The sequence below is a fragment of the Engystomops pustulosus genome, chromosome 1 (assembly GCF_040894005.1).
Source record: "Engystomops pustulosus chromosome 1, aEngPut4.maternal, whole genome shotgun sequence".
Taxonomy (NCBI): Eukaryota; Metazoa; Chordata; class Amphibia; order Anura; family Leptodactylidae; genus Engystomops; species Engystomops pustulosus.
The window spans coordinates 117,752,225-117,779,649 of record NC_092411.1 but is presented as its reverse complement, the minus strand read 5'-3'; the positions used below and the strand labels follow the sequence as shown (position 1 = coordinate 117,779,649).

The following is a 27,425-nucleotide window of genomic DNA, read 5'->3' as shown; positions in this document are numbered from 1 at the left end:
CAACGCACCTCAGGGATCGCGACAGGACCGGGTAAGTAAATGTGCCCCAATATGTACAATGACCTTCCCTCCCCGTAGGGAATAATATGTGAACCAAGACTTACATATATTTCTCACCAAAATGAAGTATTATATTAATATAGTCCTCCTAAATTATAATGTATAGAGTTATGTCCCCACCAGAGTGCAGAATACATTTCCATAGGTATTTCCCTAAACTCATTCATTGACAAAATGTCAATGTTCACTACTGATTTTATTCCCACCATCAATTTTCTTTCTCTTCACAATGACAATTTCTGTTTCTTCTCACTATTTTCAGAGTTAACCATTTGACAACCTTATTAATCAACTATTAACCCTTAAATTAAAGCATTTAAGGGGTGGTTGGCAATTTTGAAAAATCGATGGATATGGTCCAGATGCTAAAAGGAGTATAAATCTTATTATTTCTGTAAAATGTAGTGTTTGTGTGACCCATGTAAGAACACAGACTATAGAAGCAGTGACCACCATTGTGGCAGGACTTGCAGGTTAGGGACAGCACTTGGTGTGCAGCAGTCTGTATGTCTGGAAGCTGTCAGGAGCAGCATGGCTTTCCTCCCTCCCTGTAATCTTTGTCAGTGCACTCCCCACCGTCGTCCATCCCGCCTCCACATCCTCAGCCCATCCTAGCGGCTCAGTCTGCAGCCTGTGGAGTAGGTGGCCTCAGTGGTACCCGCAGCTCAGCCAGAGACACTACATTATGCTGCTACTCGCTGTGCCTGTACTGCTGCTCAGTGTGACGGGTAAGTGTGTGGTGTGGGAAGCATAGGCAGGAGATACAGTAACGCAGGTGACATGTGAGGTGCCACTCAGTACAAGTGATGAGCGGGAACACTGCTGCCACGCACAACACGTGACTGCTGCCCAGCCTCAGCTACTTACCGGGAGATAAGAGGATGTGGGGTCTGCCTGGGAGAGGAGACAAAGCCCTGGACTAGGGGAAGATAGTTATATCTGCCACATGTTATCATGCACTATGAGAAGCTATCTGTAAAGTCAGCAAGGAGCTGCACACACCCAGGGTTGTAGAAGCCAAGGTGCTATCCTCTTACATCAAAATATAAAGCGAGCAATAACTTTTTATTTCACCCCCTGCAATGTTCCAGCTGCCATGCCTATCTATCTATCTATCTATCTATCTATCTATCTATCAATCTTTCTTTCTATCTATCTATCATCTATCTATCTATCTATCATCTATCTATCTATCTATCTATCTATCATCTTTCTATCTATCTATCTATCTATCTATCTATCTATCTATCTATCTGTCTATCTATTATCTATCTATCTATCTCATATCTATCTATCTATCTATCTATCTATATATAATCTATCTATCTAACTATTTATCATCTATCTATCTATCTATCTATCTATCTATCTATCTATCAATCATCTTTCTATCTATCTCTCGATCTATCTATTATCTATCTATCATCTATCTATCTGTCTCTCTAACTATCATCTATGTGTTTATCTTTTGTCTGAATACTATTTATCCATGTATCTATTTCATGTAATTCTTTTTCATACATCCAATTTACCTTCTCATATATTCCATCTACTATCCTGCTGTCTATCTGGCTGTTTATTTACTATCTGTGTATACTATTTATTTATGTATAATGTAGTTTGTAACATTTTTGTTGTAGTACATTGAATGAAGGAATGAGGTCCACTGTAGACATACCATGGTGCTCCAGATGCCTGTCTGTGGTTTACAATGCTAAGTGTACGGAAATTTTGGTTATGCATAGATCCATCAGCTGTTGTGGTTGCTTTGCTTGCACATTCTATTCATATCTATAACAACTTGTTGTCAATGTAATTGACCATAGTCACTATATGTGATATATAATCCATTATTACACAGAGGGTGGTTAAGACTATGTCAATGCTACTTTCTGCAATCTGAATGGGAAAGAAGCACATTTTGTGTTGTTTCTTTTCTGTTGTTTGTTTTTAAAATAACTTTAAATATTTGTGTTATAACGGACAACCACTGCGGAACGTATAAGATTCCCTTCTGATCTGGCACCATCAGTGTGTCATGGAGGGGTAGAGTGGTTACTGATCTGCAGCAGTTACATGCTTTACTGCAGCAAAACACTACCCTCTGTCATCTTGTGCCATACACGTCCCAACACTGCAGGCAATGGCACATGGATGTAGTATGTCACTGCTGTAGCAAATTAAAGACCATCAGTAACCTTCAAGCTTCTGTGCTTGAGTGGTTGCAATGTTTTTTTTCCGTTTTTTTTTTTGTTACTTTTTTCCTGCTGTCTTTTTTTTGTGACTCCTGGCCATTCCTTTGATGAAGCTGTCAACGTCTTGCCTAACAAGACAGAAATAATTCAATTACACATACGATAACGAAAGTCTCTTACATCTGTGTCTTAATACTTTACTACACAAGATGCATTTTGAATAAGAGTCCTATTACATATAAACATTATCTGTCCCTACAAATGTATTCATATCATTTAAATATACTTCACCAAAATTGGTCTCTCTTCTGTGTACATGACGAGTAAGGCCCACTTCACTTTTATTTCTGTTATACTATAATTTAATAAAAGAGCATAAGAAAAACTAAATATTCAAATGATATCTACCATCAGATTCCCTGATGGTAGATGATAAAGTACTCATTTCCCTGTCCCGTCCCCTTCACACTAGTCTGATTTCAATAAAGACAGGAACATCTGCATTTAAAAAAAAAAAGGTTTTAAAAATATAATTCAAATGGTCCTGAGGCAGGGGCGTTGCTAGGTCAAAAGATCTGCGGCACGGGCATTGGATCTTTTGGCTGAGGCCCCGGATGTCCTTTGACAGCGGGTAACTCGTCCTTTGGTCCGGACAGCTTTCCCCATTATCACCACTATTTGCATCCTCTGGACACAGATACAGATGAGTACAGCAGGAGACAATGCCATCTCTAGGACATTATCAAGTAACCTGAGTGAAGTTGGCCCCCCCACCTTGTTCAAATCAAACAAAATTGGTGTCAAACGTTTGTGCTACGTTTGTGCTGGTTTGTGCAGCAGAAATTTTCGTTTGTGTCGCTATCGTTTTTAAGATTTTAATGAAAGTTTCCAGAGGTCATCATAGCTCAACCAGCCCCCCCACGTTGCCCAAATCAAACAAAACTGGGACCAAACAATTCTGCTATGTTTGTGCTGGTTTGTGCTGCTCAAATTTTTGTTTGTGCTGCTTTTGTTTTGAATATATGAACAAAAAATGAAAGTTCAAAAGTTCAGCCAGCCCCCCCACATTAACCGAATCAAACAAAACTGGTGTCAAACGTTAGTGCTACGTTTGTGCTGGTTTGTGCTGCAAAAATTTTCGTTTGTGCCGCTATCATTTTTAATATATTCATACTTTTTTGCAGAGGTCATCAGAGTTCATTTCTTCCAAAGTACAATGTGTTTGCTAGCTCCCCCTGGTGATCAAACCAGGGAAGTGTCACTAAGTTTGTTTTTTACCAGTTCATCCTAAACACCTCAAACACCTGAACATACCTTAAAAATTATAGCAGCACAAACAAAAATTTTTGCAGCACAAACCAGCACAAACGTAGCACTAACGTTTGACACCAGTTTTGTTTGATTCCGTTAATGTGGGGGGGCTGCTTGAACTTTTGAACTTTCATTTTTTGTTCATATATTCAAAACAAAAGCAGCACAAACAAAAATTTGCGCAGCACAAACCAGCACAAACGTAGCAGAATTGTTCGGCACCAGTTTTGTTTGATTTGGGCAATGTGGGGGGGCTGGTTGACCTCTGATGACCTCTGTAAACTTTCATTAAAATCTCGAAAACGATAGCGGCACAAACAAAAATTTCTGCTGCACAAACCAGCACAAACGTAGCACAAACGTTTGACACCAATTTTGTTTGATTTGAACAAGGTGGGGGGGCCAACTTCACTCAGGTTATCAAGTAGGGGCTATCAGTGAGTACGTGCAACCATTACTGAGTGTGTAGGGATGGTATTAATGATTGTAGGGGCAATTAGTGAGTATTGGACTACCAACTGTGTGGGCGGAACTTTTACTGTGTAGGCGGGGGCTTGTATTGATTGTAGGGGGCTACTATTGTGTGAAGACTATTAGAAAGTGTGGGTGTATAAGTGAGTGTAGAAGTAATATTACTTTGTGGGGACATTATTTATTGTGCAGCATAATCAGGTAAGGGTTCCTTTCTGTTGAAATTATTAGATAGGGGCAACTATCAGGATATTAAGTGTAGAGGTCATGAAGAGCTATTATTAAGTGTGAAGCGCACATTCAGGGGGTATTATTAGGTGGGAAGCACAGTTAGGGGGAATTAGTGGTTGGCCATTTTGAGGGGTATTAGGGGTATTAATGGGGGCCATATTATTAAAGTCTTCGTTTCATGTATAGTATTCTATTCATGACCTATCCATATGAAGATAGGTGCTGGTCCCTGGGCCACAATGAGGACATATCAAGCATGGGTCCAGAATGGAAGGATTTTACAATATGTTATACTTGGGCACACTATTTCTCTGGTACTAGTATTTTATGGGGACTCTGTAGCACTATTGCAGTATATGGGGGAACCAGTGTTAGGCTACATTCACACTACCGTATTCTAGGCGGCCGGGTGAGCATACGGCAGGCACGCTGTAGAGGAGGAGGGGTGAGCGCTGCTTACCTCACCCCTCTCCATAGGTATGCATGGTGCAAGATAGAACATGTTCTATCTTTTCCCTGTGTACGGTGAGTGACACCATACCGCCACTGGGAGCCTATTGCCGTCTATGGGTACTTATATATATATGTCCAAACAACGGCAGTGTGAATGGGGCCTTAGGGTTAGCAGTAGAATTATACTGTTAGGTGGAAAAGACGGATGGGACAATAGTGCATGGGAAAGTGCAGATTATGTCTGTGATGGGATAACTTGTGGCTGGCTTGTGATGATGGCCTATATGGAGAAGAAAGGGAACAAATACAGTATGAGGACACATCTCTGCAGTCACTGGAGGAAATAGGTAAGAATCTCGCCTGTTTTTTTCTGTACAGATGCACTGGGGCCCGTGCCCCGGACCTTTTATGACATCAGCAACGCTCCTGGCCTGAAGTAGTCTGCAGAGCAACTCCGAGAAATTTTGCGTATACAATATTGTTTGCACAGCTGCAGTTCTAATCAGCTGGCTGAACAAGAACATTGTATTGCGCATGCACAAGATTTGCAGAGAGCTGGTGCTGTCTTTAGCAAGATCAGTGAATAAATTAAAAGGTGGACGAGCCTGGAGGTGCTCTGCAGAGCAGTTCAGGGTCATTTGAATATTTTAAAAACCTTTTTTTCTTCTAAATGCAGCCGTTACTATCTATACTGAAATGAGTTTACTGCAAAAGGGGTCGGGAGTTGTAATCATCTACCATCAGGTATTCTGATAGTATATATCCTTTACGCAGGAAAGGTCCTCTGTTCACCTTGCATTCCTTATGGTGTGTAAGGCACCCTTCTATCACAGTACCATTAATGTTAATGTTAAAAATTCCACAATTTTTGCTATATAAATAACAGAGCGGTAGGATGGAAGGGTTGATAACCCTCATTTGATTTTAGCCTAACACTATTTGTGGTCATTGTGTGACTTGTAGTCTTCATTTTTCAACAGCTCTCATCATTGCAGTGTAACGAGGTGGTGAGAGACTTTCCAGTCAAGCAACAGTATCTTCACTGTCAGGCACTGGCTACTTCATTTGGCAGTCCAAAGGATAGAAGGTTTTAACCCCATAATGCAGGAATGTGAACTTTACTAGCTAAGTATCCTAAGGTGGCAGCCACAGAGTAGTAAAGGCAAAGGGTAGTAAGGCATTGGTCAGAGATCAAAACAAGAAGTCAGAAAGGCTTCAAGGCAAAAACAGTAAATGAAAAGATGAAGACTTTCAGACTAAAGGCTGGGGTCAAGAGAAGAGTCAGAAACCAAAAACAAAACAGCAGAAAAGCCACACCAGGTGGAACATAGCTCAAAAATAATGAGTCCAGCTCACAGATTGGTTGTTGGGAAGGTTCATACAATGGGTAGAATTAATCCAAGGTTGCTGACACCGACAGAGCTTGACAGCAATCGTCTTTTGCTGTGACAGATTGCTCATTGTGATGATGAATTTGTTGCGGTTTAAGAGTACCGTGTTCTACTTTTAGACCTGCTTGTAGCTGGCCTAAACTGTGCACCACAATGTGGCGCACCCTTCTTAATTTTTTTGCCACATGGACTATTTCCTGCCAGGGCATGCCCCTTTTCCCACAGACCAAAAGTGTTCTAAAAGCCGTCATAAATGTGTCTGAAGGTGGGTTTTTGCCCAAATTGCACCAGAAGTGTCCACAAAGTCGCTTCGTGAATTTCCCAACTATTTGGGGGTGAATTCCCAGTTGTCTGGAAGTTTCCGTGACTCACTGACCCCTCCTGTTTAGAACTTGTATGAAAATTTGACACGTTGATGAGCTTTTATTTTGTTGTTTGCACTTACTGGCCATTCTGCAACCTTTGATTGAAAAAATAGAAAGTTTCTTATAACTTGTTACTTCTCGTTTATGTGTGACATTTACCATTAGCATAATAGAATCAAATATTTTTGAAACACCCTAATTTGGTTGTTGCATGTTTACAAGATGAATGATCACACGCCAGTATGTAAGAACTCAGGCACCTTACACATGCTCAGAATGGATATGAGAAGCTAAGCTGAGGAGCTTGTAGGACTGATGAGTGGGTTGTCTCTTTGGCTGCCAACTGAGGATGATTTTACATGAACAGATATGTCTGATGTATCACAGTCATAGTATTAGTTAAACATTATAGTCAGGAAAGGTATCTTGCCATGGAAACATTTGGAAACACTTTTGTTTTCAAGGGGTTTTGTGATTATATCAACATACCCTCAACTTGTCATGACTCATGGATGCCTACACTGTATTATAATAAGCAAAAGGATTTCTTCTGCTAGGTTCTTACTGACATATTAAAAACACAGATGCCAAACAGTATATTATTTACACTTTGCGTAGGGAACAGTTTGCATGCTCTTAGAATAGCCTGTAAGGACATTTAGTACTGGATGAATTTACTGGCCAATTAAACCTAGTTTTCATTTGTTTTTTAAAGGATTACTTCATTTTGATATATTCAAGCTTAAGGTAGCCCTGCAGTGCAAGCAATCTTTCAACCTGTCATAGAAAAATGTTAATGAATGCCATTAGTCGGGACTTCCACATTTCACTAGGAAGAAGAGGAATGGTCAACATTTGGGTAGATTTACTAAGCTGCTTTTGTGTCAAATTAATTAGGCATTAATTTGCGCCACATTTATTATTTTATGTAGTTCCTGTGACAAGGGGGAAGGGTAAGTAGAGAAGGGAGTGGCTATATGGATAAGGGGAGCATGTTAATTTAACCAAACCAATTAAGCCAAATCATTAGTTACTGTAAAGCTAATCAAAGGAGGCTAAAGCTGCAGCACATTTAATAAGCAGTATGAGTCACTGTGATGATGTTAGATAATTGTAAATTTGGTGTAAGGCTAAAAACATATGATTACAGTTGGGTACTGCTGTTCTGCATTGAAGAAGGGACTCCTTGGAACATATACATCAGTATGATGCTCACATCCCCGGAACTATGAAGTGCATGATTCATCATGGTTGTGCATTTTTATCCTTAGCTTAATTATAAGACAGCATTAATATAGCTATTCAGGATAGTTTGGGATTATATTTGTGCAGCCCACCCTGCTTGGACAACACAGCTTACAGGCAGACGCAGCCTTTATCCACAAATTCTTCTTTTAAATATGATTTTTATCTAGCTGCAGTTTGCTGCTCATTTTAAGATATCCCAACAGTTGTGCTATAAATGGCATGCCATTTGGTATGGAATTAACAGTTGGAAGAATGTACAACAGGTGCCATAATAACAAGCCATATATGTATCTGTCTGCTGGTGGTCTAGAATTTCTGTGTGGTTATGATATTAATTTATCTATTGACTTGTTTCATCTAAGAAACAAAGATTACAAGGGATTCAATGAGTAGGTGGAACCATGCTCTCCTGTAACCAAGTGTGAATGACATTGAAACCTCAGGACAGTATTAAGTGGCTTGGACAGCTGCACCAAACATTGTTCAGGATTGTGTTATTTTATACTGAAAAATATGAAACTTCTGTCAACATTAAGAGCACAAGCAGTTTTTAATACCGTTCATGCATTTCTTCGCTATGACCAAACGAGTATATGTTACATGAATGGGTGATAATATTATATTTGGGTCACCAGTCTACACAGGGCTCTTCTGTAGTTTGTAACAATGGAGATTGTTAGGTCTTCATGAAAGCTGTAACCATGGCGAACAATCATTTTAATCAAGTTTATTTGCAAAGTTGACTATGTTCTAAATTTTAGATAAACTTGAGCAAAATACTAGCTGTAAAATACTGTTGTGTCTGCTTTTTATGTTGTAGTATGAAACAGTATATAAAGCATAGAACATGTTCCACATTATTTAACTGGTCTGGAATTCATGGAAATGATGCATCAACCACCAGATGAATATAATTCTGTTTTGAGAACAGAATAATCCTGAAATTTCAGTTTGTCTTTTTCTTTAAACTTTTCTTGGAAGAGTTTCAAAGTTTTCTTCTATCCACCACTGTGATAAAATTTTACGTAATCGAGTTACATAATCAAATTTGCTAAACACTTAAAATTTGAAGCGACAGTTAAGGACTTATTGAAATAATTAGAAATTCAATGCTTTAAATGACCTTTTTTCTTTATTAGAAACTGAGCTTGCACAGAGGTATTTTCTCAGGTCAGGAGCACAAACATGGACCAGAAAGACTCACTTTAAAGAACTGGAAAATGATGGGTGATATTAAGCCCTTACAAACACATCACATAATGATACATCATGCAAGGAAGGTTTTCCTTCAAATTGATGAACTGCTGAAATTTTGTTTTTCTTTTTTATTGGCAGGTTTTGCTGCGGGAGCCACTGTGTTTGATGGATCCTGTAATTTTGAGAATAGTACTTGTGCCTACAAATCAGCTTATGGGTTTCTTCCATGGATTGTAAATACAGAAGGTAATACAATCTCCTTATTTTGATATCTTCTAAAATTCCTCCTATTTAAAGGGTTTGTCTCATAAAAACAAAGCCTCATATTTTCTCATATGCTTAAAAAATATTGATGTTATATTGATGTAATATTGAGACCCATGTCTGTGATGATCCCCCACTCTTGGGTTCAATAACAGGGTACACTTACTCTATGGAGTCCCAGAATTTAGCCCTGGAGCTGCGCCTAATTATGCAAAATGGCGTCTATACGCTAAATTTACTCCCAAGCACTCGACATCCAGACAAACTCGCTTCCCCCACCTGCAAATGACTTATACTAAGAAGGCTGTAGGCACCTCATCCACATAGACTTTGCACACTGGTAATTCCCACAGAACACTACATATGCTATGCTAAAAAACTTAATAACGTAATCCCTTCTCAGGTGAAACGATTAGTCAGCGTTCATTTAGGAGACTTCCTACTCAATAGCCATAGTAACATTTATATACCACAGACACATATCATCTGAATCCTTCTACTGTAAAACGAAGATACTTTATTCATCACTTACTTAAAAAATGCACACAAACAAATTGTGTTCTTACTGTTTACCAGTCCATCAATCCAAAGATTGTGCAACCGATTTCCTGCATCTGTTGCTTCCCCGCTCAGGTCCCACAGAGTTCACCTTCTTTTTCCCGGTGTATGTAAGTGCATACTTACGATTTCTGTCGCATGAAAACCAGCGCAATTGCGCCACAATCTGATTGATTGTGTGACAAAATCCCCAGTTAAATAACTGTAACAGCCTGCAAAACCCGAAAAATGGCGGAAAGTCTGACCAAGGGGCGACCATGGACCCTTAGTAAATAAGCCCCAATGTGTTTATGATTTTTAGTGTTAATTTATATTTATATGACTTCTTTGATTTTTAACTTTTTTTTAGGTTTTTTTAATATAATATTTTTTAAACTTTTTTTTATTTTTACTGTTTTTCAGACCCCCTAGGGTACTTTAACCCTAGGTTGTCTGATTGATCCTACCATATACTGCCATACTGAAGTATGGCAGTATATTGGGATTTTCCTAATCATTCATTACAATGTGCGAATTGCACATTTTAATGAATATGTTAAAACGAGACTGATGGAGTGATAAACAATAAGAACAAAATTAGTTTCTATGCATTTTTTAGTGATGAGTAAAGTATCTTTGTTTTAATGTAGAAGGATTCAGATGATATCTTGGTGGTATAGAAATGTTACTAGGGGTACCAACACTATCATATGTTGAGACCCTGTAAGTCATGGTTTGGTGTTTGTTCGCGCATTAATCCATTAATCTCTATGCAGCTGACAGGGATTGCCAAGCTCTATTTCCTTCATGGGAAAACCCCTTTAATAGTCTAATTCATACATTATACCTTATTATATGGATTTGCTGCAGAACAACTTTGATTTATATTAAGATGTTGGGGTTCTGTGGGACTTTGCATGTTCTTTCTAGTGAAGACTGTCCACCAGATTAAACATGCAAAGTCCGACAGAAATGTGTCGCACGCATGTTAAAGGTGCACCAAAAAAGTGGTGCCCTCTGTCAGGGCAGTGCAGAGGGCACCAGATTAATGCAGAACATAATACACAAATCCTGAATCTGGCGCCCTCTGTGCTATACACAGGCAAACTGCACATAGTGCCGACTGCACTGTTCTTAGTAAATGTGTCCCAGTATGTTTTCCATGGTCTTAGCCATGTATTCGCTCTGTAGATCATTTATAAAACACAATCATTTCCACATAAAGTTAAATTTATTTTATAGTAGTCTAATAAACCCATTCTTAATCTTTTTTCCATATATAATTTCCCAGTAGACAACAGTATTTTGTGTAAAAGCTAGGAAAAATTCCCTATGAAGTCAGGCTTACCATAATTTACAATACAGATTGAATTTATCACATTAAAAGTAGTAGAAGATGTTTTAGTTTTTCTACAGTATATAAAACCAGTGTTAATGAAAAGTAAAGATTTTACAACTTCTAACAAATCTGTGTCTGTGATCTTATTTTACCAATTATCTCTAAAACCAAGTGACAAAGAGACAATTTTGAGAAAAACTTGATCAAAATAGAGCAGGCTTTGACACCTAACTATGGGCAGCAATTGGTCTACATTTTATATATATATATATATATATATATATATATATATATATATATATATATATTTATATTTATACGTACATACTCGTACAAGCCGACCCGAGTATAAGCCAAGACCCCTAATTTTACCACCAAAAACTGTGAAAACCTATTGACTCGAGTATAAGCCGTATATGCATTGGTCACAGCCTCCCAGTATATAGCCAGCCACCCCCCAGTAGTATACAGCCAGCTCCCAGTAGTATACAGCCAGCAAGCCCCCAGTAGTATACAGGCAGCCAGCCCACAGTAGTATACAACCAGCCAGCCCCATGTAGTATACAGCCAGCCCTCTGTAGTATATAGCCTTCCAACCCCATGTAGTATATAGCCTGCCAGCCCAATGTAGTATATAGCCTGCCAGCCCAATGTAGTATATAGCCTGCTAACCCCATGTAGTATATAGCCTGCCAGCCCCATGTAGTATATAGCCTGTAAACCCCATGTAGTATACAGCCAGCCCCCAGTAGTATACAGCAAGCCAGCCCCCATGTAGTATATAGCCAGCCAGCCCACAGTAGTATACGGCCAGCCAGCCCCATGTATTATACAGCCTGCCAGCCCGCACATAAATTTTTTTTTACAAATTAAGCATTTGTAAAACTGACAATGCTTCAAGTTTTTATGCCTGAAGAATGAAGAGATCTGTAATTTTTAATGTAGGAACACTTTCAACTCTGACTATCTACACCTATGAGTTACTTATTTGTATTAGTGAAATATAATACTCCTCATCAGTGCAAAATGCTCCTTAAAAATGGTAAGAGGACTATTATTACTGTTCTGGAAAAAAAATGGTGTGCCCTCTGGTCAAGAGAACTGTGCACTTTCTATGTTTTTTACATACCTGATCCTTATAAGGTCAGGGAATTAAATAAAAACCTCAAATATATAACACACAACAGATTTATCTATGGAACTATCAACATAAATTAAACTAGGCAATTATGCAGAATTAGAATAAGAAAAATTAAATAGACCATTACTGTTTCCAGAGGGCAAGTAGCAGCCAGGTGCTGCAAATCAAATTAAACTGTTCCAATGATCATCAGAAAATGTGACCACATCAATAATACAATTTTTTTCATTTGGAAAAATATTTAGTCACCCGCAGCATATGTCATAAATAAATGATATATGGGCTGGAATGGTAGTCTTTCTTTTGCTGCAGATGAATGATCGCTGGAGATTGGTCAGAAGATCTCATGATGAGGTGACGTTTTGTGGGTAATTGCAGAGAGTGCTGCCAGTAGCGGACTTGATCATACTTGATAATGAATACGTTGAAGTGTTTTGAATATTATGTTTAGAATTTTTTTCATTATTTGTATCTTCTTCATATCTATTGATCATGTAATTTTAAATCATTTCCTTCTTGGTTTATTTCAGTGTTCAGGAGTATAATAACTACCTAATGCAGTTGTGAAGCCAAACAATTTATTTGCCATCTGTTTTTGTTGACATCAGCTTTTCACTTGCAGCTTCTTATATTCCACATTGTTTCATTATCTGAAGGTCAATTTGGCTTATACATTGACAGGTTTAAAGAGTGATTTATTTTATGACATAAAAAATTCAGAAGATAAATATTTCTAATCATAAGTTATCTCATCCCTTAAGCTATTGACCATTAACTTTTTCAGGACCATGTCATGTTCAGTTTTTGTACGTATCCCTTTTTGACTTCATGCTTCTAAAAGCCATATGTTTTATATTTTTCCATTTAACCCCTTAACGCCGAGGACCTTTTTCGTTTTTGCGTTTTTATTTTTCACTCCCCCCCTTCAAAAATCTATACCTTTTTTGTTTGTCAATGTAGAGAGCTACGTGAGGGCTTGTTTTCTGTGTAACAAATTGCACTTCATAGTGACAGTATTTAATATTCCATGCCTTGTATTCGGAAGCGGGAAAAACATTCCAAATACAGTGAAATTTGTAATAAAAAAACATTTGCGCCGTTTACTTCTGGGCCGGGATTTTACGGCTTTCACTGTGCGCCCCAAATGACGTGTCTACTTTATTTGTTGGGTCAGTTTGCATACATTTACAAAAATTAAATCCTCCTGCACAAAAAAAAATAAATATTTTTCCATCTTCTGGCATTAATAACTTTTCCATACTTCAGTGTACGGGGCTGTGGGTGGTGTCATTTTCTGCGACTTTTGATTATGTTTTCATTGCTTCTATTTTTAGGACTGTACCATACTTCCTTTTGATAACTTTTTATTAAATTTTTTCTATTTTTCGGAAAGGAAAAAAGTGGCATTTTCAACTTTGGGCGTTACTTTCCGTTACGCCATGAAAACCTGTTATTATATTTTGATAGATCGGCATTATGGGATGCGGCGATACCTAACTTGTTTATGATTTTTAGTGTTAATTTATATTTATATGACTTCTAGGGAAAGGGGATTATTAGAATTTTTAGGGTTTTTTAATGTAATTCTTAAAAACTTTTTTAAATAATTTTTTTGACTATTTTTCAGACCCCCCTAGGGTACTTTAACCCTAGGTTGTCTGATTGAACCTACCATATTTTGCCATGCTACAGTATGGCAGTAGATGTGGATTTTCCTCGCAAATCGCACATTGTAATGAATTGGTCAAAACCAGAAAGGCTCGGGTCTTCGGAAGACACAAGGCTGTCATAGCAACTGATTGCCGCTCCCACAATGACATCATGGGAAGCAACGATCTCCACCACCAAGATGGCTAGCACTGCGAGTGTTACTGCTGCTGCAATATACAGCAAACAGTTACCAGCTATGGAGAGGGCTCAGCCCATATTTAGGTTTTATAGTGTTTTCATACATTCACAAAAATTAAATCCTCCTGCACAAAAAAAAATGTTTTTCCATCTTCTGACGCTAATAACTTTTTAATACTACGTCACACATCGGTAAGGGTCATGTAAGGACTAGGTATCTACAAGGCAAATTGTACTTCCGAGTGAAAGTATTTGGCTTTGCACCACACTTTTGTCTGACTGTGCACGTTCATCTAGGCTAAAACAGCTTGCACAGGTATTTAATAAGTGTCTGCGCTGCTATTGTGTTGCATGCAACCCTCCGTGCGACACAAATTAGGGGCCGTGCTGTTGGTCGGTCCGGCCGAACGTTGCATTTAGCTAGTAAACTGTGTCGCATGCCCTATGTTAAAGGTGCACCACAAAAAAGCTGGTGAAATCTTTAGGGCCAGTGTGGGGAAGCGACAGATTCATGATTTATGACGTTTGATCTTAGTGAATCGCCGCACACAGCATTAAACAGGGATATAGCACTTTTAGTGAATTTTCCGATTTTCTAAGTAAATGTTCCCCAGTGTTGTTTATTGTGTGATATTTTGAGGGATGAGATGACATTTTCATTGATACAATTTGGGAACTGTACAATCTTTTGATCATTAACAAAAAACTTAATTGAAGGTAAAAAAGGAAGAAATTGTCAACCTGGTTTTTTCCTGTTCAACATATGGGATCATTCTTTTTGTGTCTTGATAGATTAAGCATTTTGAGTCACTGGGAATTCCTAACATGTTCATGATTTAAATTTTTTTTTTTTACATATTTTAGAAAAAAGGGTTGTGATTTTTTTTTTGTAACTTTTACTTGTTTTACTATTATTTCACACCCCCCTAGGTCTGTTGAGGTCTAATCACTCAAGCAATATATTGTCGAGAGCCATGAACAGCTGTCTTGGCAACTGATCAGCTGATGATCTTCACCAGGAGGATGAGGCTGGGAAAGGCAGAGTGGCAGTTTAAGTCCTGCAGTCGGGTACAGGGGGAATAAAATAAAGATGATGTTCTATTTTTTTTCAATCCATAAAATGTTTTGGGGCACATTTACTTACATTCCCACGGGAGTTCACTGAAAGTGCATTATCCGATGGTGCACCCAATATCTTGCATGTGTCGCTTCCCCGCTCTGGTCCGACAGAGTTCACCTTCTTTTAAGTGGTGTATGTAAGCGCATTGGATTGCGACACAATTTGAAAGTTAAATCCCACGCTCAGTCCGAATCAGTCAGATCGTCCAAAGGCACGTTAATTTGCCATCTGTTTTTGTTGACATTCGCTTTTTTTGAACAGGTTCTTAAATTCCGTATTATTCCATTGCTTGAGTATGGATTTGGCTAAAATATTGACAGGTTTATTGAGCAATATATTTTACTAAATAAAACTTTTAGAATTTAAATATTTTTAATCATAAATCATCTCATCCCCACAGCTGTTAGAAAAGTGAAAATATGGCTGGACATTGATGATTATTATAGCTATATATAGCTATATTTATAGCTATAGCTATATTATAGCTACAGCTTATTTATAGCTCACCAGTTATGTGGTACAACAGTGTTATGTGTGGATTCTGAAATCTGCAAAATTTTAAAGGTTGAACTCTAATGATCTAGACCACAAGTCAATGGTTCTGTAAATGGATGAAACTTCTGAAAACCACATTGCATCCAGCAATTTTTGTTTACTGAAATTAAGTGTTTTAAGGAGCTTATAGTAAATCACCCTCAACTGTCCTTGCCTACTTGACCTGAACTGGACAAGGGGACACAAAACTGGATGAAATGATCAAAAACATGGAGTGGAATGGAGAGAGCACATCATGTGCTCAGGGCAGCCCAAGAGTTTAATGCTATGCCCGCTGCTTATTATTACGAGGACCATGATTAACTCTTAACAGGCCAGAGAGTGGAAGAATATTACTTTTAATTGGACAAGAATTGCTTTTTTCAAGATTATTCAGTAAGGGAAGGATGCTGTTTCTGAATATCAAACTGCACCACTTAGCTCTAGCGGCACGGAGCTGGCTCAGTGCAAACAAAGAACGGCAAAGAGGATCTGATGTGGAAAGCACAGAGCTTAGAGAAAGAGGTGTAGGATGATGTTATGATAGTTGTGTTGATAGCTGTGTGTCTGTGACTCATCTGGTGTTCCTCGAAGGACTGTTTTCTTTTATCACTGTTTATTTAATCTGGTAAATCTCTCTGGTCTTTTGAGTTCTCCCTGTAGATTGGAGAGCTTAACCCCTTTTTTATTCCTTGCAGAGGCTTAGTTCATATAATGCTGGAGGAGGGAGCTACTTATTTTGACTGAAGTGTTGAGACTTTGATGCCATGATGGGACACTGGGGATGTGGATTTGTTTAGACTTTAGAGGCACTTTATGCTACGATGCAATGTACCTGGCTGTACCCTTTGCAGAGGGCAGGTTTATGTTCTACTATTCTAGGGGAGGGGAGAGGTGGTCTGTTGTTTGTCGTAAGTTGCACATTAACTACTTTGTGGCCTAGTTTCACTTCTGCATGCCCCTGGGAAGTTTGGAGGGAATGGTGGCATTGGGAAATTGTTAACCATACAGGAATGATTTAAATGTAGGTTCTGGAATATCAGTGGCTTGGGAAGGTTAAGAAGAGAAGGGCAATCTTTGATTATATGTGTGATCAATTAATCTTCATTTTAGGATTGTAGGAGACTCATCTTAGAAGGAGTACTGTAAGATATTTTATTGAGAATATATATTAGTAATAAAATTTATACCTTCTCTGTAAATCAAGTATTCCTTGTTTGCTGGAGAAGCTCTCCACTATACCGGAGGTACCTTCATTGGTGATTGAGTATTTTAAGACAGTGTTTGACAGTGAGATAATGAAGTAGGCCTTCATGACCTGAGGAGAGAAAATAATTGAGAATGAGATAGTATTTGTGCTTTTTTTTTCACATAGGACTAGGTCTAGGATTGACTTTATGTTGGGAACTATGGGGTAGTACTATTAGTATTTGAGGTTACTTATTTACCTTGGATGCTCTCTGATCATTCTACAGCACTGTTACATGTGGGTTGCAGTGAGGTATCAGTGGGTAGGCAAGTTGGATAGCATCTGAATTTAATTTGTTCTGGTTGAAATTAAAATAGTGGGGTCTGGTCTGGGTGCAACTAAGGAAATACTTTGTTTTGTTTTCACAATATTTAAGGCTTTTCAGCTGTTACACAAAAAGAAAGGAATGAAAAAAATAACTTATGAAGTGTTACCGATTTTAATGTATCAACAAATATTGATAGAAACAAGTAGGGCAAAAATGGTAAGAGGGAGAGAGAAGGGATTTGAAAAGGTGGGTGATCTTGGGAGAAGGGTTCTTATGAGGTTATATTTTGATTTTAATACCGGATCAGTCCCTAGTGGAGTTCTGCAGGATGCCATGTAAGCCTTTCATTGTGGGGTGTTCATTGGGGAAATTAAGAAGTTGAAGGAGAGCTCATGGTGGGTAGGTTTGGTGTTGGAGGCTAGGGTAGTGGAGTTGGTGGAGTTGCATATGCCACAGGGTCAGCTTTTGGCAAGAATGGCACAAATCCAGAGAGGGCAAGAGAGAAGAAAAAGAATCAAGGGAGCTCCAGAGAAAGAGATACTAAAAGTGTGGTTAGAGAAATGGGAAGAAAACCACGAGTGTACACTGTCAGTGTCCAATAGAGCAAAGCATCCTGAGGAGGAGCTGGTGGTCCACATTATCAAATACAGTTGAGTGCACAGTGCGGAACAAAGATTGTAGGGGTTTAAGGAAATTGTAAACCAAGTGCTCTAGGAGTTTGCAGGTGAAGGGGAAATTAGAGACAGGCTGGCAGCATTTTTTCAGAAGACAGAGAAAAATTTTAATTTTTTTGTGAGGTGAGAAGTGACACTGGGAATAGAGACTGTACAAGATGTGAGGGCATGAGGTGAGTGGAAGAAAGGAGCCTGGACTCTTACCTCCATGACTGCCTCGCAGGAAGAGAGCGAACAGGGTATAGTACCGGAGAGAATAATTTCCATTCAGTGCTAGTGCTATACTTTGATATTCTGGCTTTTCGATATTATGTCACGGGTCGGCTGCCAGTACATGGAGAGGGCTCATGGGCTGAGCCCTCTCCATAGTCGGTAAGTCTTTGCTGCATATTACAGCAAAGACTTACCAGTAACACCCGTGATCGCATGGTAGGATCAACCGGACCACCTAGGGTTATAGTACCCTAGGGAGTCCGATAAACTGTAAAAGTAAAAATTTTAAGTCTTAAAAAATATTTATAATAAAAAACTAAGCATTAAAATCCCCCCCTTTCCCTAGAACTGATATAAATATAAATAAACAGTAAAAATAACAAACACATCCCATAAAATGGGATGTTCCATAAAATTTAATTGCCGTTTTTTGAAGTCGAAAAAGGCACTTATATAAAATATTAAAAAATCTATAAAAAGTGATCAAAAGGTCGTACAGTCCTAAAAATGGTAGCATTGTAAACTTCATCAAAAGTCGCAAAAAAGTTACCTCCCACAGCTCCGTACACCGAAAGTTAGGCCCCTTCTCCACTGGCGTTTTTCACGCGCGAGTTCTGCGCGTGCATTTGACGCTCAGAACTCGCATTGCACTCTGTCCCATTGTATTCAATGGGTCTTTCTCCATTTGCGTGGTTTTCAACGCGCGTGCTTGCGTTCGTTTGCACGCGCGTCAAAATCGCAGCATGCTCTATTTTTGCGTTTCACGCGCGTTTTTCACGCACCATTCAAGTCTATGGGGACGTATCAAAAACGCACTGCACTCGCAAACATTGCAAGTGCAATGCGAGTGCAATGCGTTTTAAACGTAAGGGTTGCTAGGTGACCAGTATAACAGTATTTCCCCTGCTCGCGAACGATCATTTAATTAAAAAAACACAATGAAGAACAGTGAAGAATAGAATAAAAACAGTGAACACAGTGAACACAGGATCATTTAAGATAAAAACACAGTGCAGAACACAGTGCAGAATAGATTACAGATGTTCGGCACATCTGCTTACTTGTCGGGAGATACGCGCGGAGCGGTGCGAACAAAATAGCATGTGAAGAACAATATATATGTGTGAAGAAGACATTGCAGATGTATGGAAACATCTGCAATGTGTTCTTTACACACATATATATTGTTCTTCACATGCTATTTTGTTCGCACCGCTCCGCGCGTATCTCCCGACAAGTAAGCAGATGTGCCGAACATCTGTAATCTATTCTGCACTGTGTTCTGCACTGTGTTTTTATCTTAAATGATCCTGTGTTCACTGTGTTCACTGTTTTTATTCTATTCTTCACTGTTCTTCACATCTGCTAACTTGTCGGGAGATAATATACGCGCGCGGAACAGTGAAGAATAGATCGCAGATGTTTGCAACTTATCAGAAGACATTATTTTTCAATTAAATAAAACATTTTATTCCCGAACCTTGGTCCCTTTGAAAAAGTCCCATTGACTTAAAAAAACGCGCGTGAAAAACGCACCGAAAACGCAAAAAAACGCGAACAAAAATGAAACAAAAACGCAGCAAAAACGTCAGTTTTTCACGCATTGCACCCTGACGTGAAACGCAACGCTAGTGTGCAAGAGGCCTAATAGATATAGTTATTTTTGATTGTGGGGAGTGAAAAATAAAAATGAAAAAAAAAAAAGGGCGAGGTCCTTAAAGTGTTAAAGGTGCATCCTGAATTGTCACCAATTGTCACTCCACCTTCACCGCTGCCTTCAAGAAACAAAGTTTTGGATGCTTCTCACCCACGTCACACAAGCCAGGGGAAGTTAGTTTGTATTATGCACTACAATCTTCAAGAAATGTAAATCAATAAATTTGGCATAGATACCACACCAGTGGAATAAAAACCTTCAAAGGTACATCTATTCATAAATTTACTCAGAGCTCACATCTAGTAGTTGTTTTTGCCTCATAGTAGGTATAATTTCAATCAATGCTTTAACTGTTAAGAATTGTTTGTAACTAGAAAATATAACAGCCTGATATTTCTGCACCCAGACTTCTTATCTGAGATATCTGAGTTTCAGTTACCTTTCAACCAATTTAGTAAATGGAAAAGAATGATACCAGTGTTTTATCATTTCCATGGCACTGAATACCCATGAACGCCTAGAGCTATTTTTAAACTGATTATTTATTGCAGTGTTGCATTTGATTTTCATTTTAGTCTCACACATGTCTACCAAATGTGGCACAGATGTTGCGATATCATATATTGAGAATGCCTTATGAGTTCATGCGGAAATCTAGTCCTGATGTCTTGCACTTGAGTTTGTAGAAATTTATTATTTTTTTTAAATTTACAGGATAACAGACAATTAAAGAATACTTTTATACAGCTCTACATTTGCATTACATACATAGCATTTGTCAGGTAGAAACTGTGCTGTCTCACTGACAACTATACTTGCAAAACCCCTATAGATATTTACATCTATTGCTGCTTTTGCTCCTTTCATTGTCTGAGCTGGTCACTAAGATTCAGCAGTATGGGCAGGCACTAGCTGAGCAGACACTTCATGATTCCTCAGTGCTATGGGATGCTGTGTACTGACAATGTGCTTAGATTATCAGGGTACAGGGTTTAGCTACACTTTCATTTAGCTTGTAAAGATTCTACTAATATCTGACACATAGAAAAAGAGATATTAAACAGATCAGAGTTATGAGATAGATATAAGACACAAGGACACATTCAGCTACATTGTCTGTAGAACTCTGTCTTCTTGCTATGCATGCCTGTAGATGGAAGTTTTTAACAAGTTAGGTTAGGATTCCAGGATTATTAAATTACAGATTAGGGCAGGGACAGGAAGGACGTATCTACCATCAGATCTACTTCTAAGTGTAGTTTCTAATGGTAGGTTTCCTTTAAAGTTCTACAACTTATTTTTCTTCTTTGGGATGATCATCCAAAACAGTGTGACAAATAGTCTTCTAGTGACTTGATGATTTGTACAGTATGTAGAGAAGATAGATAAATCATGGACATGTTTCAATTTGGACATTTTGACACTTTATATTAATGCTTGACATTTTAGTATTCCAAACCACATTTTCAAGATTTTGGTCATTTAATGAGACCTCAGTGGACTTGTTTTCCTGTACCTAGGTGTCCTTTGTGAAATAAGGACATTTCTGAATAGTATTTGTAGTTAGGCAGGGCACATTATACTGTTATTAGAGAAACATGTTGCTAATGGTATGTACTTGGTTTGTGAAATCTTTAGGTATCTTTTACTTGACTGCCAGGACTCAAGGTCCAAGCATCTGTCAGGATTTATGGGCATTGGACCCATGGAACCACCACAAGAGTTGACGTAAGCTGACACCTGGGAGTGGAGTGTAAGTGGCACCTGGTTTTCACCAGCCACAAAGCGGGTTTCCTGTGGCGGGATACCACCAGGTCGCTCCACAGGCACGACTTTGCTCACGGAGGTGGCCAAGGCGAGGTGCAGAATCTTAAGGCAGAGACAGAGTGGTGGACAGGCAGGAAATAAGGACATTTCTGAACAGTATTTGTAGTAAGGCAGGGAACATTATCTTGATATTAAAGAAACATGTTGCTAATGGTATGTACTTGGTTTGTGAAATCTTTAGGTATCTTTTACATGACTGCCAGGATCCAAGGTTTCACAGCAAACACTCCCCAAAGCATCCGTCAGGATTTATTGGTAGAGGACCCACTGAACCAACGCAAGCGATGACACCTGGGAGCGGAGTCTAAGTGGCACCCGGTTTTCACCAGCCGCAAAGTCGGGGACCTAGCAGAAGGTCAGGACAGGCGGCAAAGGATCAGAGTAAGGAATGTAGCAGGAGATCACAACGGGAATCACACAGGCAGAATAGGAACGCTTTCTCAGAGGCATCGAGCACAAAGATCGGGCAGGGGTCAAAGGAAGGTGCTAGCTGCTTATCAGGTCAGACGGTCGTCAGCACCAATTAGCAGCGCCCTGTCCCTTTAAATCTCGCAGAGCCAGCACGTGCACGCACAAGGAGGCAGGATGCGCGTGGTGGACCACAGGAGCCGCAGCTGGATCGTGGAGAGGTGAATGCTGCTGCAGCCGGGCACCAGAGGCACAGGAAGGCACACAAATGCGCCTGCGACCCAGAAAATGTGTCGAGGGGCACCGTCACAGCAGCATCATACTGCCTTTGCCAGCTTGCCTCTGTTCTCTGTGCATCTTGGCATCACACTTTATTTCAGTGTTTCATAGTTGAGTTCTGATTCACAGGCCCACTTTAAAGGGGTTCGCCCACAAAATAAACGCAACGTCCAGCTCCATAGAAATGAATGAACCAGATTAGAGATGTCCGGCCGTCTGTTCGATTTACATCGGGGAGAGACGAGGGGTCCAACGCAGGTACTCGGACTCTATTGGACTCCCCGTTCTTGTGATATGTTGTGGTCTCTTCACTGTGAATAGGCCCTAACTTGCTTTGTGGGAAAACCCCTTTAACTCCTTAACGCTCTGCGCCGTAGCTCTACGGCGCAGAGGTATAAGGGATGTATGAAGAGGGCTCACGGGCTGAGTCCTCTTCATACAAAGGTGGGGGTTTTTGCAAAATGCATAAAACCCCCACCGCTAATAACCGCGGTCGGTGCTAGCACCGATCGCGGCTATTAACCCCCCCGTTGCCGCCGGCAAAGTCGCCGGCGGCATTTAAAAGACGGCAGCGCGCGGGCGCCGCCATCTTTTTTTCGATCGCCACGCCCCCGAACGTCATCGGGGGGCGGCGATCGGTTGCCATGGTAGCCTCGTGTCTTCTTTTGACACGAGGCTATCTGGCAGCTGCAGATTCGTTACAATGAGCCAGTGGCTCATTGTAATGAATGTGCTGCAAAAATGCCATATATTGCAATACAGAAGTATTGCAGTATATGGTAGCAGCAATCTGACCATCTAGGGTTAATGTACCCTAGATGGTCTAAAAGATAGTGAAAAAAAAAAGAAAAAAAAAAGTTTAAAAAATAAAAAAAATTAATAAAATATTAAAAGTTCAAATCACCCCCCTTTCCCTAGAACGGATATAAAACATAATAAACAGTAAAAATCACAAACATATTAGGTATCGCCGCGTCCCAAAATGCCCGATCTATCAAAATATAAAAACGGTTACGGCCGGCGGTGACCTCCGAGACGGGAAATGGCGCCCAAATGTCCGAAATGCGACTTTTACACCTTTTTACATAACATAAAAAATGAAATAAAAAATGATCAAAATATCGCACAGACCTCAAAATGGAAGCAATGAAAACGTCGCCTCATTTCGCAAAAAATGACACCTCACACATCTCTGTGCGCCAAAGTATGAAAAAGTTATTAGCGTCAGAAGATGGCAAAAAATTTTTTTTCTTTTTTGTACACATTCGTTTAATTTTTGAAAATGTATTAAAACACAATATAACCTATATAAATTTGGTATCACCGCGATCGCACCGAACCAGAGAATAAAGTAGGCGTGTTATTTGGAGCGAAGAGTGAAAGTCGTAAAAACTGAGCCCACAAGAACGTGACGCACGTGACGTTTTTTTTCAATTTTTCCACATCTGGAATTTTTTTTCAGCTACGCAGTACACGGCATGTTAAAATAAATAACATCACGGGAATGTAAAATTTGTTACGCACAAAATAAGCCCTCACACAGGTCTCTACACGGAAAAATGAAAAAGTTATGGATTTTTGAAGTTGGAGAGCGAGAAATCGGCCGAAAAACCCTGCGTCCTTAAGGGGTTAAAAACTTCCTAGGACTTACTTAAGATTGTGATCACAATTGTAAAACCACAGGTGCCTGCATGTGATGACAGTCAGCTGTACACATTCATTGGTAATCTGCATGGTCAATTCTAGGTTAGATTTGTCTTCTCTTCCTATCGGCTGATCTGGTCCTCATCTGGTTGCAGTATGTCAATAACCTCATGCTCACAAACTTTTAAAAAATATATTTTTATATTCTTACCGCAGACAGTTCACTTCATACATCTGTCAGATGGCTGTAAAGTTGCTCAGTTACAAAGCCTGTCTGTCCTGCATCCTTCCTCACTAAACCTTTATTCATTTTGATTTATCTTCAATGAGTCCTGAATCTCAGAATATGGTTTAATCTTCAAAGCCATTTCTGGACTTGTTCCTTGGGCTTTTTTGTGAAATAGTTTCCTTTGTGTTTTTCAGTTCCCATCTTTGTACTTGGCTGTCTTGTCAGAATAAGCACACTCAGCTTTTCTGACCTTTCCATTGGGATACCTCTGTGAACTCTGTATAACCCTATCCTTCGAGCTAGAGTAAATGGAACAAGAGACCAAGTGTTAAGATTGTAGGGAGCCATTCAGATGTAATACTGCACTGAAAATTCATGCTCATTCTTGTCTTTTGAGAAGGATTAAAGTATTTATCACATGCTTTAGACCTCATTTCTGAAGAAAAAGCAATAATGATTATCACTAGAATATTACAGCATATACTAATACTATACTAATATCTCTGGTTTGACTCACTAGAATATTAGCATTATTCTTAACCCCTTAAGGACGGAGGGTTTTTCGCCTCATTTCTCGCTCTCCAACTTCAAAAATCCATAACTTTTTCATTTTTCCGTGTACAGACCTGTGTGAGGGCTTATTTTGTGCGTAACAAATTTTACTTTCCCGTAATGTTATTTATTTTAACATGCCATGTACTGCAAAGCTGAAAAAAAATTCCAAATGTGGAAAAATTGAAAAAAAACCGCACGTGCGTCACGTTCTTGTGGGCTCAGTTTTTACGACTTTCACTCTTCGCTCCAAATAACACGCCTTCTTTATTCTTTGGTTCGGTGCGATCGCGGTGATACCAAATTTATACAGGTTTTATTGTGTTTTAATACATTTTCAAAAATTAAACGAATGTGTACAAAAAAGAAAAAAAATTTTTTGCCATCTTCTGACGCTAATAACTTTTTCATACTTTGGCGCACGGAGATGTGTGAGGGGTCATTTTTTGCGAAATGAGGCGACGTTTTCATTGCTACCATTTTGAGGTCTGTGCGACATTTTGATCATTTTTTATTTCATTTTTTATGTTATGTAAAAAGGTGTAAAAGTCGCATTTCGGACATTTGGGCGCCATTTCCCGCCTCGGAGGTCACCGCCGGCCGTAACCGTTTTTATATTTTGATAGATCGGGCATTTTGGGACGCGGCGATACCTAATATGTCTGTGATTTTTACTGTTTGTTATGTTTTATATCCGTTCTAGGGAAAGGGGGGTGATTTGAACTTTTAATATTTTATTAATTTTTTTTATTTTTTAAACTTTTTTTTTTCTTTTTTTTTTCACTATCTTTTAGACCATCTAGGGTACATTAACCCTAGATAGTCAGATCGCTGCTACCATATACTGCAATACTTCTGTATTGCAATATATGGCATTTTTGCAGCACATTCATTACAATGAGCCACTGGCTCATTGTAACGAATATGCAGCTGCCAGATAGCCTCGTGTCAAAAGAAGACACGAGGCTACCATGGCAACTGATCGCCGCCCCCCGATGACGTTCGGGGGCGTGGCGATCGAAAAAAAGATGGCGGCGCCCACGCGCCGCCGTCTTTTAAACGCCGCCGGCGACTTTGCCGGCGGCGTTTAGGGGGTTAATAGCCGCGATCGGTGCAAGCACCGACCGCGGTTATTAGCGGTGGGGGTTTTGTGCAAAATGCAAAAACCCCCACCTTTGTATGAAGAGGACTCAGCCCGTGAGCCCTCTTCATACATCCCTTATACCTCTGCGCCGTAGAGCTACGGCGCAGAGCGTTAAGGGGTTAATAAATACTCCTCAAGACTTAAACCAAATCAACCAGTTAAAATAAAACAAAAAACAACTAAAGATACTCACCTCAGCTCTTCTTCATCTTGATTCCGGTGCTAGTCTTGACACGCTGGGATGCCCTAGAAAAGAAACTTATAATTAGCAACGCAGAGCGCAGGGACAAGATGTCCGGCACTCCAGGTCGCTAATTATTTATGCCCTCACCACCATGCGAGAGGCGCAAATTCATGCTTCTCGAGTAACGTCACCTCCCTCTCCCTGCATGGAAAAGGGAGGTGGCGAGGGAGTGCATAATTAGCAGCTCAGAGTACCAGACATCTTGTACACATACTCCGTGCTGCTAATTTTAAGTTTCAAGATGAAGAGGATTATCAGTATTGTTGGCTGTTTTTTGTTTTTATAACTAATTTATTTCCTTTAAGTCTACCATAAATTAATCCTATATTAGAGTTGGTACCAGGAAAATACAGTGATTTAACAATATAAGGTCCACGGTCTGCCTTATTAAGACCCCTTAGCCCTTATAGAAGGCTTTTAAACCCTTCTAAACAGTTACATTTTCATTTATTTCAGTTATGAGGTAAAGCCCCTTTATAGTAACTTGGTAAAAAGTTTAATGTTGTGTAACCTTAAGGAATTTTGTTAATATATAACATGGTGACCTATCCATATAATAGGTATTTTGTATCAGATCGCTCCTGTTCAGATACCTAGCACCTTTACAACTGATCCTGGTTCCCCCTGGCACTGATCCTGGTACCCTTCTGGTTTGCAGGAAACAGCGCTGGAAACATTGATTCTTTGTAGTTGCTGAGGTCGTTTACTGCAGCTCAGATCCTATCTCTTCACTTTGATTATGTTTGATGCTTTAACAATAGTTATTATTTGTACAATGAACATTTATGTAGCTTTGTCCAAGAAAAGAAGCCCAAAATCACTCCCATGTGCTGTGGGCAGGATTTTGCTGTACGTATTCAAGGGAACATGTCATTAGGATTTAGGCTTACAGACTGTCACCAACCTGTTATACAAACCACTACCATGATGACAGTGATCATGTCACTTATAAATACACAAAGAAAGAAAGGAAGTATGCTATGAGACCCAAAAGTAAGAAGTAAACTAATTTTATTTGTACCATAGTACACCACAACTCAGAAATATTAAAAACATTTAAAAGTGTGGACTACACACAAATGTAAACCAACAGGGAGACCTGGCATATAATAAAGCCGGTCAACCTGACCAACACCAGCTCCCCCCAATGAGCAAAGAATATGGTAGAAACCAAACAGAGGTTGATCCAAATTGTGAAGCAGTAAATCAAAGTAAGATCATATAACTCTCTGTAAAGCACTATAATGGATCAGAAAGGTATCTACCTGTGGTGATGAAAATACAGACCAAGGAGAGGTAGGGGGAGACTGGGGCACGAGACCCCACGCGTAT

General features: G+C 39.3%; 1 protein-coding gene across 2 annotated transcripts in view; it reads left to right on the top strand.

Moving 5' to 3' along the window:
• The first annotated feature begins 659 nt into the window (after positions 1 to 659).
• The window catches only part of MAMDC2 (MAM domain containing 2), a 74,554-nt gene continuing 47,788 nt past the window's right edge, over positions 660 to 27,425 (top strand). For both annotated transcript variants that reach the window (XM_072151095.1, XM_072151104.1), the window contains exons 1-2: positions 660 to 788; positions 9,061 to 9,168. In XM_072151095.1, the coding sequence (XP_072007196.1) occupies positions 746 to 788; positions 9,061 to 9,168 (151 nt within the window). In that variant the 5' untranslated portion in view covers positions 660 to 745. The remainder of the gene's footprint in view (positions 789 to 9,060; positions 9,169 to 27,425) is intronic.